Raw genomic sequence first — 18,004 nt, forward strand, 5'->3', positions numbered from 1 at the left:
ATTTGGGCCCTAACAACATTGTTGCTAACAGTAATTTAATTTGACATGATTGGGATATTAAGGAGAGTCTTTAATCTTGGTTTAACAGGATTTTAATCGTGCGGATCGTTCAATCAACGGCTCGATGGAACCTAATTAATTAAGAGCTCCGCTGGACTGAAAACCAGCATGGTTAGTGGGCCGGGGTGGGTTTAAAAAACACCTCTCAGGATTTACAGCCTGACCAAGATGTGTAACTCAATAAGAAGTCTACAGAAGCGGTAGCATGTGAGCCATTGTTTTCTACCCACTCTTTCATTTATGGTGTTCTGTCCACTGCCACCACATCACAATTAATCACCCGGAGAAATGTAATTACTTTGGGAGCCCTGGGCAGACACACTTACCATCGACTTAATGGGGGTAAACGTTGTCTTAAAATAATGGCAGTCGATTAAAACCCTTCGATCCGCCCTTCTAGTTCCTGTTTGCAGGCGCCCACACGAGGGATGACATCGCCACAGAGGCCTACGAGGACGAGCTGGACATGGGCCGGTCCGGGTCCTACCTCAACAGCAGCATCACGTCGGCATGGAGTGAGCACAGCCTGGATCCCGAGGACATTCGGGTATGTGCAGGGTTTGCTTATTTCACTGCACTTCACACGACATCCTGAACTTGAAATGTCCAACCTCTCTAAACCGGAGTGTCACTATGCGGCGGTTTTTATTCTTTGTTCGATATGTATTGCTGTGAATTAGGAGGAGCTGAAGAAGCTATACGCTCAGCTTGAGATCTACAAGAGGAAGAAGATGCTGGCCAACAACCCACATCTGCAGAAGAAGAGGAGCTCCAAGAAGGGATTGGGTCGCTCCCTCATGAGGCGCATCACGGAGATCCCGGAGACCATGAGTCGGCAGTGCAGCCGGGACGAGAAAGACCCGGGGGATCATGGGAGTAACAGGAACAGCCTCTGTACGCTCAGACGAAACCCCTTTGACCCCTCCCACTCCAACAAGTCCAAGGAAGACTCGCTGAAAAACAAAGTCTTCTCCCTTAAGAAGTCACATAGTTACGACCACGTCCGAGACCAGAATGACGAGCCAAACAGCTCTGCCAATGACCAAATGGAGGTTTCCACCATGGAGAACTCACTGTTGGATACACTGATGGGCAAGACGCTGGGGAAGAAGTCCCCAGAGAAGGCCGAGGGTGAGTCTACAGAATCGGTACCCCTGGTATGTAAATCTGCCAGTGCACATAACCTGACACTGGACAAGAAGCCTGTGCATCTCAGGACATCCATGCTACAGAAATCCCTGAGCGTCATCACAAGTGCCAAGGAAAAAACTCTCGGGCTCACAGGAAAAACACAGACCACAGAGGACGGCGGGAAGAAAGGCGTAAACAAGAACAAAGACAACAAGGTGTTGTCGGAGATAAATGAATCGGCGGAGTGCTACCCCAAAATGATCATCAGCCAGTCGGTGGAGTACCGTCAGACCGCCAATAAGATCGGCATCATGAAGCACCAGGTTAGTGGGAGCCAGCCGTCCATTTGCTCTGAGTCGGGAAGGTCTAAGGAGCTGTATGACCTTTCCGAAGTCTGCCCTTGGGAAGTGGAGGACCTTCCAACTCCCTCTGAAAACAAAGTACAGAAGCATGTGTCCATTGCTCCAGACGAAACAACTACCATCCATGGGAGTGGAACCAAGGGGAAACTGCATCAAAAGTTGAAAGTCGTGGATCAGTCCCCCTCAAACAGCAAACGTTCCAGCCAGAAGACAACAGAGAAGTCAGCGGCAACCTCCAGGGAGGAGGTTATTGAGAGCCGTGGGCTGAGGAAGGGGATGAAGCCTCTTGCTCCGCTTAGCCTCACTGGGAGTGCCCCTCAAAGTGCAGATGTGTGCCCCTGGGACTTTGAAGAGCCACGGGCTAAAGCTGAGACCGCAAGATCCCCAGATATAATCAGGCGCAAGAAAAGTGTCACCCCAACAGAAGGAAAAGGAAAGACCCTCCATTCAGATCACTCCAAATCCACTGGAAGCCTTTTGCAATCATCCACTATGAGAGCAGACATCTGCCCCTGGGATTTTGACGGTCCTCCATCCCCTGATTCCGAAAAGGCTCCCAGTCCACCTCACGTCTCAAAGGGGAAGGACTCGCATTCGAAAAGAAAAGGGACATCTTCCTCCAAAACTTCAGAGAGGGACAAGGAGAAATCAAAAGACAAGGATGATGAGAAACGCAGGTCCAAGAGCAAGGATAAAGGTTCCTCCAGCAGATCTACAGAGAAACGTCGCATCAGCCAGTCGAAAGTGGGGGGAGGCTGCGTCTCGGATGTGGAATGCACCCGCGACTCACCAGTGTCCGAGAGGCGGAGGAGCTCCACAAATGGGCAGACTTCTGCTAAGAGCAAGAGTGACTTTTGCCCATGGGACTTCGAGGACACATCCTATAATAAAGAAGAGGACCGCAGCCCTTCCACTGGGAAACAAAATACTCTGCACTCTAAACCAGTGGCAGCAGATGGCACCAAGGTGGTCAACGTGTGCCCATGGGACTTTGATGACACAATGTCGGAGAAAAATGCATGACACTCAAAAGGAAGAGACTTCTCTGTATTGAGTTCTCAATGTACTTTTTCTATACACAATACCAAACCCTCTCATTTTTAATGAACTTAAGGTGATGAAAAAAGAGGGGATTTTGCACATGTTGCCTTTTTCCAGTTTTGTCTTTGTTCTTTCCTCAAATTTTTATCAAAGAGAAAGGAGAAAATTGTGTACCAAGATGCATTCCAAATTCGTACTCCGTCTGTGCTGAATTGTAACGATGTATTCTGATAATTATGCAACTCAGTCACTTTATATGCGTGGTAGAAAATCTTGACTCACCTAGTGCACATTGTCAACGTTGGACTCTTCGCGGTGCAGCCATCGCATCTCTTGAGTTAATGAATTGTGGGAAACTCACATTGCAAGCCACATATTGCATCCTTTGGATCAGTTGGACAAGAGATTTTTGGTGCTGCAACCAAGACAGTGATCAAGAGAGATATGACACAAAACCCAGAGTTTTCACCCATCATTGTGCAATTCTGTTTCACAACCAAATGTGTGACAGGAACAACGTGGAACACAAATGCACAATAAACTGGAAGCAACATAAAATTGTATATACTAATACCTCTCATTTGGAAAAATAAATCTGTTGAAGTAACTGTCAAAATATTCAATGGATTGTCTGCAGATGTACGAGATGGCTTGTGGCGGGTTATTGCAGATTACTGTTCCATCACTCCATTCCACTCAAATCTTTCACCATGAGACAAAAAGCTAAGTTTGACTGAAGGCCTCTCAACCAGGCTCTTTGTTCATTGTTTCTTTAAGCATGATGTAGTGGTCTTTTAGGTCATTTGTGTCTGAAGAGCACGTGCGTAGTATGGAGAAGACGCAAGTGTCGTGAATGAATGTTAAGGAAAGATCCTGTCAGATTCGATCCCTGCCGGGGTTGCTGTTGTACCTCCTTCTGGAGTTGCTGACTCTTGGTTCTCTGTGCGCTTATTGGTTGGTTTATTGGTTGCCCAGGTAGAGGGGGGTCCAGGGCCATGGCTTTGACTTTCACCCCACCCCACTTGCATGGATTTTGCATGTTCCCCCCATGTTTCAATCGCTTTATCCTGGCTATTCCATTCTTTTTTCCACTGTCCAAAGATAGGCGGTACAGATGTTCCCAAATGACCCTGTATTGGCCTGAAATCCCATCCATCGTCTACCCTCACCTCTTGCTGTGACCATGCATCAGATAAGCTGTCATGTAAGGTGCTTAAGTATGATCAGGGGCGCCGTGAAGGGGGGGGGGTGATTAGGACGATTCCCTGAGTGACAGGGGCCCTAAAAAATTCAGAAGATAATTGGATTGGTTTGAGGTGGGGGCCCAGTACAAAATGTTTTTATGGGGCCCGGAATCCTTAGCGGCGCCCCTGAGGATGATTAACCCCTCGTGTTCAGAGTGGTTTATCTGCAGTGTAAAAAAGAATATTTCAATGTAACAAAACAACAACAAAAAAAAAGAACTTTCCTTCAAAAAGTATCATAGAACTATTCATGTCCATGGAATGTCGCATTAAAAATATAAGATGAAGCTTTAAAAATATTACATATATTGTTGTAACTAATGTAATATTTCTATTTGAACCAATACTGGTCCTCTAGTTGTGCTTTGATGTTGCTTCGCATTAGAATAAATTCTATGGTCTTTGTTACATTCTTCTGAAAATGAAGCCGGTGCATAACCGTCTGTGCTTGTTTTTTTATTTCACATAAATAATATTGACAGATGATATTTCAAACATGGAACTTCTCCAGGTTTTAATTTGTTTACTAGTTAAGATTTTGCAGGAGAATCAGAACATTTGTTCATTTATTGAAAACACAGAACGGGGATCTCGTACTATACTGGGATGGCTCAGTGGGCACCATCATCACCTCACATCCTCAAGGCTTGAGGTTTTGAATTCTGTCTCTGCTTCGTGGTTGCGTGCAGCTTACATTTTGGGCAGGTTTCCTTCTACAGTCCACAGACATGCACTTAGGCTAACTAGCATCTCTTAGTTGCCTGTCAAGTGTGAGTATATTATATGTTCTTTGTTATGGACTAGCATCCTGTCCAGGGTGATGACCTCACTTTGATAAGCTCCAGCTTATTGGATGGATGGATGGATGGATGGATGGCATACTAGCCTAATTAATTTGCTGGCCTGTGTGCAGACAGATGAACAGATGTGCTGTGTTTTCACTGCCTATTTCCAAGGTTCCGTTTTGAAAGTTAACACAGAGCAGCAGGACATCAAACTTGTCTGGCGAAAGCGATGACCTTCAAGGTCTCACGCCCCCTGCTGTCGCCTGATGCTCCGTAGCTGTATAGCACACGGGCGCTCTGATTTGAAAGCACATCACTGTACGTGACGTTAATGAAAATGGAATTGCGCCGGCTCGAGGGCATGGTGCACCGCGTCTTAACATCGGTGACTCAAACCTGATGTACGTCATCAAGCAGCCAGCACACGTGTTCCATCTTGGGTGGGGGGGGGGGGGGACATCTTTGAATAGCGCCTGTGACACGTGGATGCCAACTTCCACTGTATCTGACTGCTTGGCCACGGATTGCGCTGCCTAGATTCGTTTCGCTCCGTGCGATGCCAGCCTGATTCCAGTCGGCCCCCGGCAACCGTATCCCATGGTTACCTTTGAGAGGGAGACAATCAGTCACCTGCATGCCGCCTTGCAGAGTTTACAACCCTGCATGGCATCACCTCATTCTGACTCACGCTTATCCCCCCAGCGCTGGCAGTATACGGTATGTAGGAGACCAGCATATCGGGAGTGTCACATGCCGAGACCCTCTGCCGTGATTGGCTGTAGACAGCCAATGGGAATCAAAATGCATGAAAAACCCACAGAGGGCAGGAACTGACCACGGGAGCTGGTCGTACGCTTCAAGCAGATCTCGGATGGTTTGGGGTCAACCTGATGCCACTGCTCATCACATAGGATGACGCTTTTATGACGCTTTGAATATGCAGGTAAAGCTTAGGGTTGATTTTACAGTCTGCGCATGTCCCTAAAACACTAGCACTATTGAAACCCAGAAACAAACATGGATTGCACTGGTAGAGCTATAAGCAGATACAGCCTGACTAGGGCCCACAAAGTCGGGTTGAGGGGGGGACACTGAGGCCCAATGAGCCCTTCACATGGAGGATCGGGAGGCTATTGATCTAATCGTTTAACTTATATAAGCATATTACTTGGCATTACGAAATGCTGGAAACGAAATTATATATACCATTTACCTGTTTGGCAAATCTGTTTCGCTCACAGTGTCCAGTTTGTTAATTTCCCTTTTGTCTGATAAGGCTCTAAAGGTCATTTTGCATAGCTCAAGATTATTTCACAAAGATACATCTGTAATGGCACATCTGTAAGATTTAACCATTAACGGTCAGAGGCCTTGTTTGCGTGCATGGACATGTGTCCAGAACTGAGAAGCCCCCAACCCCCCCCCCCTCCAAAAAGTCTTGCACTGGGGCCCATTATAAGAAGCTTATGCCACTGCTGGATTGGGCCACATTTTAAGATCTATTTTTAACCCCCAAAAAACCATTTGAACTGACACAAAGATGCAATCTCTGGTCTCTCACCGACTGTTAACTCGCAGAGCTGGCGTGGTTTCCGTGTTTCTTTGCGCTCTCCTTTTTGGACTCTGCTGTGGCGATTTTCCGCTTTTATTTCCAATTTTCAGCTCCCACTGTGCCCATCGACATGGGCGATGTCACACAATGTTTGTAGCGGTTTCCGTTACCTTCTGCATGGCAACAACTAGTAGGACTAATGTATCACTGCCCTTCTGGAACTTTGGTATTTGGACTGTTATAAATTGTATAGTGAAACTGTACCTTAATGACGGTATCTGATGCTTGTTATGATAATACTCTATGACGGGCTACTGCATCCACATGGAATTATTTGGTAGAATTGTGTTATATTGTGATAGCATGCAAATTTAACACCTTCCATGCAATAAATATTTCTATAAAACTGAGCAACCAGATCCATTGAGCCATTTTCTTCCTCGTGTAATTAATTCCCTTTTCATTCTTTTCGAATCCACCTACAGAGTGTTGTTATATCTGAGGAAAGAAATTCCCCACAGTTAGCCGATAGCAGATATCTGACATGTATTTCAACAAATTGAATCTCTGGTGGTTGAATCTTGAATCAGAACTCGAGATGACTGAGAAGGGACAGCTGGAGAAACAAGCAGTTTTAGGTCACAGATTGCATGGATTATGTGGCGGATGTAAATATTACTGCTCCAGGAATCACAATAAGGATGATGCAACTTTAAGGTACATTCAAGCTCCTGAGAAACTTACTGTCAAGTTTTTTTGTGGTCAGCTATAAATAGTATGAATGCTTTAAAAGCATTTAAAACTTCCATTTTGACACATACTGGCTCACTTACATTCATTAATTTGTTTCCACTGACGACATGAAATCTAATTTGTTCTGATTCAAAAAAAGCTGCAAGTCTTTTGTCAAGTAAATTGAAAAATATTACTGGAGCATTTAACATTTGTTTTGCATAATACTTTGACCTGTAGGCAGGAACTAAGGCCAGCCTCTCGTACAAATAAATTCAGTCCAGACTCTCAGTCACCCACAGAGATCTATCAAAACTCCATCTGGGACCTGAGTCATTAAAACAAAACAGCAAATATCCTTGAGAGGAGGAAAGTGTCAAAGAGAAGGGAGATTGAGAGAAAGCGTTGAATTAACTTTCAACCCTTGACTTTCAACTACAGGGACTGAGGTCATGCAAAGCTATATGACAGGGAAATAGGTGGATAGTTCAGGTCCAGAAAGTAAAAATCCAGACCAAGATGTTGTTTCAACCAAACAGTTGAGTACTCTGTGACTGTGACTCTTTATAGTCAAGTGTTACGTACGTCGGGGCACGAACCGGGGACGCAGGAGCTGGAGTTGGTAAATCAGGTAAATACGGGGTTTAATGAGGAAACAGCAAGGTACAAACAGGTAGCAACGTCACGAAACGTCAATGACCGGACTGTGGTAAGACAGACTCGGAAGCATTAAATACACAAAACTGATTAACAACAACTAGACACAGCTGAAAACACCGGGATTCCACACGAGGTAACAAGGGGGCGTGGCACACAGGAGGATCGGATGAGCAGGTCACGACATTCAAGTGGTTGATTGGGACAAAATCTTGGTCTGGATTTTTACTTTCTGGACCTGAACTATAAACCTCCATACTGGAGAACATCAAGAAGGAAATATCTAAGGCTTTGATGGCAAGATATGGTTCAAAGATCATGTAGTGTGTTAGGACCGACATTGCAGAATCTGTTTGAGTGTCTTTGACCAAAGACTTCTTTATTGATACACAGTCGGGTAATTCAGTAGAGTTGGATGTCTCGAGACCGATATTGGTCTCAAGACCGGTCTTGAGACCACTTTTACGTGGCCTTGGTCTTCTCACAGTCTCGACGGTCTTTGGTCTTGGTCTTGTCTTGGTCTCATATCCCTCGGTCTTGTCTTGGTCTCGCTGTCTTGGTCTTGCTGTCTCAGATCAACATAGTGGTCAGGAGATTTGGAGCGAAAAGTATCCATGACACACAACGTAATGTTCGATAATGCAACATTATTATTATTTCGCCTTTTGTGCCCTTCAAATGCAACAAATCAATGACATACATGCATTTTGTTGTGATTCAGACATTGGCGCTCATCCAATCAAAATACGCGTTATACGCACAAAATAAATGTAGCGCTAGTTAAACGTTAGTTAAATGTGTAATGACATGCCACTGCAGACATCAAGATGTCAGAATCTTTTAAGCACTTGTCCTTATTCTTATTAATGCACAATTTGATGTGCAGTTTGTATTGGTATATAGTACAGTGGTACCTCGGTTCTCAAACTCATTAGAACTCTAATTTCTTAAAAGTCGAACCAACCAGTTCGGAAAAAAAATTACCTAGAACTCGATCTGGAACGGAGACAAAGGCGCAGACGTCAGGGTATCGGGGAATACGGGGTTTAATTACAGGTAAGGCAGGCAAAACGCAGATGGACAATACAATGACCGGACTGGGGAAACAAACTGAAACGTGGACTAAATACAGAGGACTAATGACAACAACCAAAAACAGCTGATCACGCGGGGATCCCACAAGGGGTTAACAAGGGGCTGTGGCACACGGAAGGAGCGTTTTTTTTTTTTTAACTTAACACATTGTTTGGATACATTTATTTTCTTACTTTACAAATTACCGTTTTGATAAATGTGCTTAGATGTGTTTAGTACAGTATATGCTCTTCTTGTTTTATCCAGTTATCCTTGGTCTTGTCTTGGTCTCGATACCCTCTGGTCTTGGTAGTGTCTTGGTCTTGGTTTAGGTGGTCTTGACTACAAGTCTAGGCTAACCCCAGGAAATACACATGTATCCAGTCTGCAAATTAAACCATCCCGCCTACCAAGAAGCCATTACTCATGACCTTTTCCCTCTCCTACCCACCAGCCATTTACATAGCCCCGATATTCACTGAGACTAATGGTGCTCTGTTGGGTTTCATTAAGAGAGTTACCCGTAAGCTCAGGCCTGGTTATCTCTTGCCACAGCACCATGCTTAACCCGTATTCTGCCTAATAGTAACAACATATAATAAAAACCGTATTTTCACTAGATGGCCACATAAACGTTAGGTCTGTTACTGTCTGGGGAGCGATTATTACAGTAAGCGCAAACCCACTGCCGCTTTGGTTTATTGAAAAGGATGTGGATGATAATGTGCGGTGAAACGGCTGGGTTGCCAATGCTGCCACCCTGTGGCCACAAGGCAAAAACACAAGGAAAATGTAAAGGCATCGGGTGGTGGAACATGACTGCGTGGGATGGAACTTCCATGATAACACCCACAGAAAAGATGTCCCTAAAGAATAGGGTGAAAATGTAGATGGTGTTATGGCGTATATCGCTTTTTTTCTGCTTTACCTCCGGGATTTTTTTTCTGTATCCTGCTTTCCTGTTTTTTTTTCTTGCAGGAAAATTCCCAGGGCTATGCATACCGCGTATGTTTTACAGTACAAATACTGAAACTTAACTTTGATACGGTCCCATTCTGGTTGCAAAGACGGTCCTTTTTTGTACTCATACAAGACTGTAATTTACTGCGGTTTGAGTAGCCAGACCTCCTTACGGCAGAGCCAGTCTTAAATAATTCAGCGTGCTTTTGGTCTGAATGCGGAAACGCTGTTAAAAGGTCAGGTTTACCCCTACAGCTTAATGTATTTTTATATATCCGTGGAAATGTAGCTCTCAAAATGCGTACACGAGAATACGATTACTATCAAAGCATGTAAAATAAAGGAATGATTGTATAATAATCATAATTGTAAAATAATCTCAATGACGATGGTGGGTATAGGCTACTTCTGGAGGCTTGCATGTTGCCTGGGTTTTCCAAAGACGCGTTTTTTTGCGTGACTAGATGAGCGTGTCTGTGTACCACGGATTTCTTCTTCTTTTTATTTTTTTTGCTGAATCCATAAATAACTCATGCATCATGTTGGTACAGCGAGTTTACAGTCTCGGTGATTATCCTGTATCCAGAAGCTGGCAAAGCGACACCGGCATTATATTACAGCCGGTCGAGCTGAGAGTGTCCGTATCCAGATGTAAACGGTCCATTCATAAAATAAGGGACGGACTCTGCCTGTGTCCCCCCAGCAGGGGAGTGATTGCCAAGTGGAAATAAGTGAAATGCAGGAGAGTCGGCTGCGACTGTATTATAAGCCATGTTTAATTTCCAGGCATCAAAATGAAGGTGGTCATCAACATCTGGCCCGCGGTGCAAACCACATTAAGGGAAGGTGATTTATCCTCTGCTTGTTCAATTAATCCCAACATGTATGTTTCACAAAACACACCGAGGTGCTTATGTAAAGAATTAATTTATTAAATGGCCCATGGTACCGGCTGCTAAGAGCAGATGCTGGATTTATAGACCTAGATAACGGGGGACATGATGGAGATGCTCTCCGGGAGCCGCCCAGCGGCCACGTTGACGTAAGCGGTCCGGAGCTGGGCTGGGCGGGGCGGCTCGGGCTGGTGTCCCGGGCCAGTGCTGAAGGGAGCAGCGAAACCAAGCCGCAGTCTGTCCGACAGCACGCCAACATGGGCAACGTCCAGGTGAGTACTGATCCCTCCCCTGGGGGTGGTTTCCCCAAATCTGCCGGTTATTTATATCCGACATTTGTGTGAGCGAACTTACAATGAGATAAACGTTACAATGAGAAATGCGCAGTCATCTGTACCGACGACATCGGCCGCCACGGTTAGTGTACGGCGCCACCTTGAAATACGTCATGCTATTTTAAAGTGAAATTAAGAAGCGGATAGATTGCCGAAGTAATACATTTTCTTTCTCAAAAGTTTTCTGCGTGACAGTACAAAAACTGACTTATATAGGCTAGCATAATATAATTCATGACCCTCCAATACTTGCAGTCACCTTGTTTTTTATATTATTATTACTATTATTATTGTTATTATTATTGCTATTGTTATTGTTATCATTATTTATTAGTCATTATTTAAAGAATAGTAATTTGCATTATGCAATGCGTGGGAGGAAAGCGGCCCCACCCGTAGGGAACTTGCCGGAATCCAGCCGAATCAATAGCGCCGCATTGTGGCGCACGGCGGCCGGCGCGTGCGGGCGGGGCGGAGGCGGCGGCGCACAGAGCGTCCATTCTGCATCTCGGCTCTAAATAAAACTGCAGTGCGGGGAGTCGGCATTTCCGCCCTTTTAAATACCAGCGTGCACTAAAAATTTCTAATATTTACATTTTATAGACTATGCATATTTCACCAAAGCCCCTTCCTTTCTCTCAACATTCTAGCCAACAGTAGTACCATATCCCGATTTCGACGTGGTCGCGGATATTAAAGCGATACGCAAAGCCTGCAAGGGTCTGGGTAAGTCTGACGCTCAGGGTCCTGTGGGGCGGGGCGGATCCAGTGCCCCTGCGGGATGCAACGTACGACCGTCTTACTGGTGATAAATCTGTCAGCCTTTCCGGTTCACTACAAAAGCAGTGTTGCTTTGGTTAAATGCGGTGCTTTTACAATCTTCAGATGATATGAAAAACAAATATCTGTTTAATAAGTGTAATTGACGAATTAATGAGCTGGCTTTGAGAACACAGCTTGGTACCCCTTGTCTGTAAGGGGTGGGGGGGGGGGGGGGGGGCAGTTTACCAAATGTAGAGTAGGTCAGCATGTATTATTTATATTTACTTTTATTAAGTAGTTTTAATATCAATTGGAGTTGTTACGCTAATACCACAAGCTACACACTATTGCTTTCTTTTACCTCGGTCACTGGCTTTTTTCCAGCTTCTGAAATCTATGCCTCTGATCTTTAGGGACAGACGAAGATGTCATAATCGACATCCTGGCCAACCGCTCTGCGGCTCAGCGAATGGAAATCAAACAAGCTTATTTTGACAAGTACGACGATGTAAGTCGTTTTACGTGCTTCACTGCATGGATCACTAATGACACTGTCCTTTATCCTAAACAGATTATACAATGAAAAAAAGTTGTACTAAAGACAGGCATGTTTTTATACACTGTATATATACACACAGAGACACATAGGTAGGTGTGGCATTACCTGTGTCTAGTCATGAACAAGATGTCACTTCATGAACCATTTGTTGTATTTTTGGACCCCACTAGATGGTGCTCATGGTTTGCATTGGGGCATGTACTGAGCCCATTTTTTGAACAGAGAGCACCATCTAGTGGAGTCAGAAAATACAGCAAATGGTTCATGAAGTGTTATCTTGTCCATCACTACTGGCGTCTGATTGGTTTGAGCTGGAAATGGATTGGAGTGATCACGTGACCTGTCGCCATGGCTCCAGGAGCTGGAGGAGGTCCTGAAGAAGGAGCTCTCCGGCAGCTTTGAGAAGGCCATCATCGCCATGCTGGACCCTCCTCACGTCTATGCCGCCAAGGAGCTGAGGAGGGCCATGAAAGGGGCTGGCACAGACGAGGACGTGCTGGTTGAGATCCTGTGCACCAGCACCAATCAGGTGTCAGCATCTAATCGCATTCATGAAAGTGCCTGTCGTTCTAATAAGACAACAGATCGCCACATGATATTGATAAAAATGGATCTAATACAGTGTTTCCCAATCCGGTCCTCGGAGACCTACAGACAGTCCACATTTTTGCTCCCCCTGAAGCTCGGAAGGAGCAAAAACATGGACCGACTGTGGGTCCCCAAGGACTGGAATGGGAAACACTGCTCTAACAAGTGGGAACTCTGTTTCATGACCCTCTAAAAACACAGCCCTGACATTTTGAACCACTGTACTCATCACCATATTTTCTGGCAGGATATTCTATGCTGTAAGGGAGCTTACTTCCAGGGTAAGTCCCCTGCCGATAAGTCTGAATGCTAAGTGATTTTGGTGCCATATTTTTACATGTAAGTGTTATACTCAGCTAAGTATGATATTTATGAAACAATTAGTCAGGTTCTTAACCAGCATTTTCAGCTCAGTAGTTCCCACCTTTTATCTGACTTCTGCTCAGGATGCTCATTTATCTTCTGTGAAACCTGGGGCGATTCCATGAATTGTTAAAGAGGAGGGCATAAGAGGGGCCATAATTCATACAGGCGGGCCAACCATGTCATTAGCCAATGATATGTTTTCATTTAGTGAGTGATGGGGTGGGGCCACTCCGGGAGCCAATCAGTTTTCAGTTGAGGCCAATGCCCCTGTGGCCCCGCCCCATCCCTGTATACCCCTCTGTATCAGTCCCACCCACACGTCACCCTGTCTGCCATCCCAGTGCATGAGCGTGACCTGGAGTCAGACATCGAAGGGGACACCAGCGGGGACGTAAGGAACCTGCTGATGGCCCTTCTGCAGGTAGAGGCTGCATCCTCACCATTACACTGACGTTCCTGTCTTCTCATTAATCTCCCTTCTTGGATAGTGCCAAGAAGTAGCCAATTTCATTTCTGGCAGGGTCCATTAAGATAATTAATTCCCGGCATGTGCGCCCCCGCAGGCGAACAGGGATGGAAGCTACGAGGTCAATGAGGAGCTGGCAGAGCAGGATGCCACGACCCTTTTCGAGGTGAGGTCACGTCTGCCAGAAGCTGAGGCGTTTCCAGTATCTTTGTGCCCGTCACGTCATGATTTAATCCCAGAGAGACACCTGAGGCTCAGAGTAGCCAGACCTTTGCACCTTCATATGTTCCATGAAGCTCCCTCAACTGACCCTGCACTGTATGACCGTGGATGGATGGGTGGGTGAGGTTTGTCTATTTATTTGTTTGGGACAGTGCTCATTGGTCAATAGAACAAAAGCTAAAAATGAGCTAGAGTTAGCTCTGTCGGCTTATTTTCATCTGTTGTTCCTGTTCAGTACTTGAAATGACAACCAATAATCTGAATAAAATAGCTTATCATATGAAACTTTTTTTGAGACCCTCCCCACAATTCATCCCATTCAGTAGCAGGGTTGTACATAATTCAGAATTTATTAATTGTGTCCCATTCCATTCATAAATTGGAATTTGAATTGAATTGGCCACATTCCACAGGATGCTGAATTGGGAATTTGATTTGGAATGAGAGTAAGAAGCATTTAATTAATTTAAATTCAAAGAAATTCAACACAAACACACAACACAAGAATGTCATTTAGTCTAGCAAAGCTAGAAACCCCACGATCCACTGAAAATACTTTTGCAACCCTAGAGAGTTAGAATCATTCACAAAACTAAAACATTTTCATAAACTGAAATTAAATACAGAAATTAAAACTATAAAAAAACTACAAAAATTACTTCCAAAACTAACTGACATATAATAATAACTAATGTCAAATGCCTTACGTTAGTGTTTTACTATTTAGCACATTTAATTTAATTTTTGCATGGATGGAAATCATTTGCGGAGACATAATCTAGTATGTTGCCTTTTAGATGACCATTAACAATACCTGGAACATGTTTTGCCCATTTTTAATACATTTTGAGTGCATTGTGTTTTCACGCAGGATTTCCTAAAGATCAGACAACATGCATAATATATATAAACAAATAGAAATACATCTTTAAAATAAAAACTAATAAAGCCACACTGAAGCCCAAATAAAACTAAACTGGATTTCATATGAAAATTGTCAATAAAAATGAAATTAAAAAATCTAACTGTAATAATACTGATATGCACTGAGCTTATATATGTTTGAGTGGTTAGAGTGTATTTTATATTTGCATAACTGTAACATTGTGTATAACCTTTAGCCTATTTTATCAATATGCATCTGTAGACATTTATTGTTTATGTGTATCTGCATTCTTTTGGGCTTTTCTTGTGAGTGTCTGTGGGTTCTCAGATGGATCGGGTGGTGGTCCAACGCACATCACTCATTCTTCAGAATTGCTGCATTTATTTGGATAAATCTTAAAAGGTTTTGCGTATCATTTACATTGTAACATTCTGGTCTGAAGATTGTCTCAACAGTCGCAGAGAAAAATGTGATGGCGGGGAATGTGTAGGGAAGTTGTGCCAACTGGGGAGGGCTGGTTTGCTTGGCTTTCTAGTCATTCTCTCATTCTGAACAACATGGCATTTTTATAGCAAAGATGCAGCATATTATTGTGTTAAAAGGAATAATTCATACTGAAATAGTAAGCTGTATTGTTAGAAGCAGCACCTGCACTATGCATATGGATTTCTTTGAATTCAATTCCATTTTAATTCTACTTCCTTAATTGGAACTTCAGAGTCATTTCTCAGTTTAATTCTGAATGGTGAACAGCCCTATTCGGTCACAGCCCGTGTACCTGTAGCAAGTCTCTCCATGGCCTTTAGATTTATTGAATTATGCAAGATGTACTGGAATCTTCCATCCCATGTAGCAGATCAGAATCCTCTTGCCCTCCACTGTGATGAAATTTAAGGTTTATACCATCATGAATGATTCTGAAAGACGTTCTGCTGCAAGCCAGGGGACGCAGAATACCCAGTGCGACAATTTATGTTCATGTTTATAAAAATGCTTACAGTTCCTGATTGTGTACAGCACCATTTCACACCATATAAAAGTTGATGAAATCCACTGTGTTAGCATTGTTTTAACAGGTCATTCTCACAGGCGTTAACTGTCCGCACTTGTCCTGCTTTGTAATATGTGTTTTCCGTAGGCTGGGGAAGGTTGCTTTGGGACGGATGAGTCCACCTTCAGCTACATCCTGTCGCAGAGGAACTACCTGCAGCTTCAGGCCACTTTCAAGATATATGAATCGGTATTTTCCCGTCGCGATGACACTGCTCATCCTGTGTAGCTCACCACTGTGTTCACACTCTATTCACTTAATATTCCACAGATTCTGGATAAAAATAAATCAGCAAAAAGACCTGAGATATGAAAGGTGTCGCTGCACACTCTGGAAGCGTGAAACATATGTGTTCTCCATCACTTCTGCTGGGAAATTTTTCTCGGCTGATTTCTGGGTGTGAAGCTGTAGTTACCTCTATATGCTTGGTCTTCTGCGCCGTTTCTGGAACACGAGCTGTATCGTTTTATCCTGCTGTCTACTCTGTAGCTCTCCGGAACAGAGATCCTGGACGCCATCGACAAGGAGGCGTCCGGGACCCTGAAGGACTGCTATGTCACTCTCGGTAGTCGTCACGCCAACATCTCATTTTCCCATGATCCTCGCCGCGCACGCCCCTTCCTGCCAGAATGATGCACACTTTTTGGACAAAAGCATTCATTATACTCCATTAACCCATGTGTGAGAGTATGAAAGTTAGCGTTGGTTCGTTATTTGGAGATTGACCCCCCTCACTGACCCCCCCACTGACACTCTTACAGACCCCTGTACTAACCCACTCACTAACCCCCCTCAATGACCCCCTCACCGACCCCCCCTTACTTCTGGGAAATCCCTACAGTGAGGTGTGCCAAGAGCCCGCAGCTGTTCTTCGCTCGACGCCTGAACGCTGCCATGAAGGGGGCGGGCACAGACGAGGACACCCTCATCCGCATCATCGCCGGCCGCTCCGAGGTACGGTGACCCCCTCATCAGACAGCGTTTGAGGAAGTTCTGCTTTGTAATGGTTGTACTTATTATGGTTGTACCCAATCTTAGATTGACCTGGAGACCATCAAGGACTTGTATCTCGAGAAATATGATGTGTCCCTGAAGGATGCTCTGGAAGCGGAATGCAGCGGTGACTTCAAACGACTCCTCATAGCCATCCTCCACTGAAGTCCAATAGTGTGGCGCCCTCTAGTGGCAACCAACTGCCTCATTACTCCAGGATTCTGACTTATAACGCACCTGCTGCACTGGCCTTGAAAACACACATGGGTGGGAGTAGAATCTTCTGTTATGTTTAATTTTTAAACAAATAATCCTCTTCCTTTTCTGCAAATGACAAAGATCCAGATTTCAGCTTACTGTCCGAAAACTCCTTTAAAAAAATGTTGCCATTACTTCCTGTCCTCTTACTTCCTGTTTCCTGTCTGACTACCACTGCTGTAACACAACCTTAGTGTCACAGAACTGCACACCATGCACGTGTCACTAAAGGGTGACCAGGCACTCGTTCAGATTTTCACCAGGTTATGCCAAGTTAATGGTGTTGCAGAGCACTCTGATCATTTCTTCACTGCCGACATCGCCTGTCATTTAGCAGCTAAAACTGATCGGGTTTGCATTCACGCCGATGACATCATCTTACCTCATCACCTTCATACGTAGTGCTACCCCGCGAAAGGCAGCTCAGCACACATTTCACACCAGATTTTAAACTTTGTGCCATTTAATTTCAGTCTAAACAATTAATCTGTAGCATTTGTGTACATTATATATGCAATTGGGAACACTGTTAAGGCTCTTGAAACTATGATATAATATTACATTAAGGCACTGTGGTATTTAACATAATGTGGTTTTTAATGTAATTCCTCTTTATAGTGTTTTATGCTGCAGTTTTCTGGGATCATAACACTGGCTTTTTAAATGTGTTTTTTCCTGTAATATTGTTTTTATGCAAGACATCTGAATATCTAGGTGTACTTTTACTAAGCTGCTAGTGGTGTAAATTAAACGGAAATCTTACACCAGTCTGACATAGAGAGCAATCTGCAGGGAGGCGCGCGCATTGCAAGTTAACAAGCATGTGTATTGGGCCAGACTGATTTAGTCTGTATCGCCAAGTATAGCCAAAGATGTAAGGATATAACAAAACAAATAAAAACCTGATAAACGCAGCTTAAGATGTTGGGTGCTTTTGTACCTCCAGAGAATCACTATGATAATCCAGACAGATTCATTACCTACGTAGCTTCCTTTGGCGATAACGCTGCTTACTTACACAGTCGTA

At 44.2% G+C, this 18,004-nt stretch overlaps 2 protein-coding genes across 2 annotated transcripts in view; both read left to right on the forward strand.

The window, feature by feature from the left end:
- gpr158b (G protein-coupled receptor 158b) overlaps positions 1-3,212 on the forward strand; it is a 36,185-nt gene extending 32,973 nt beyond the window's left edge. The window contains exons 10-11 of the mRNA XM_023815758.2: positions 461-607; positions 741-3,212. Of these exons, the coding sequence (XP_023671526.2) occupies positions 461-607; positions 741-2,576 (1,983 nt within the window). The 3' untranslated portion in view covers positions 2,577-3,212. The remainder of the gene's footprint in view (positions 1-460; positions 608-740) is intronic.
- Positions 3,213-10,632: 7,420 nt separating this feature from the next.
- On the forward strand, positions 10,633-17,891 carry LOC111845828 (annexin A13-like). The gene is made up of 11 exons (XM_023815505.2): positions 10,633-10,763; positions 11,477-11,552; positions 12,002-12,096; positions 12,506-12,676; positions 12,983-13,016; positions 13,443-13,522; positions 13,665-13,733; positions 15,814-15,915; positions 16,216-16,291; positions 16,568-16,680; positions 16,765-17,891. Exons 1-11 carry the CDS (start codon positions 10,749-10,751, stop codon positions 16,882-16,884), a joined length of 951 nt encoding a protein of 316 aa, XP_023671273.2. The 5' UTR covers positions 10,633-10,748; the 3' UTR covers positions 16,885-17,891.
- The last annotated feature ends 113 nt before the right edge of the window (positions 17,892-18,004 follow it).

This window comes from Paramormyrops kingsleyae, chromosome 4, assembly GCF_048594095.1.
Source record: "Paramormyrops kingsleyae isolate MSU_618 chromosome 4, PKINGS_0.4, whole genome shotgun sequence".
In the NCBI taxonomy this organism is placed as follows: domain Eukaryota; kingdom Metazoa; phylum Chordata; class Actinopteri; order Osteoglossiformes; family Mormyridae; genus Paramormyrops; species Paramormyrops kingsleyae.

What these genes read in the sequence shown, in the direction of transcription:
- LOC111845828 (XM_023815505.2), top strand. An exon ending in TAAGGGAGCTTACTTCCAGG is followed by an intron (nt 13,017 to 13,442) that starts GTAAGTCCCCTG and finishes CTGCCATCCCAG; the next exon opens with TGCATGAGCGTGACCTGGAG. An exon ending in CTTTCAAGATATATGAATCG is followed by an intron (nt 15,916 to 16,215) that starts GTATTTTCCCGT and finishes TCTACTCTGTAG; the next exon opens with CTCTCCGGAACAGAGATCCT.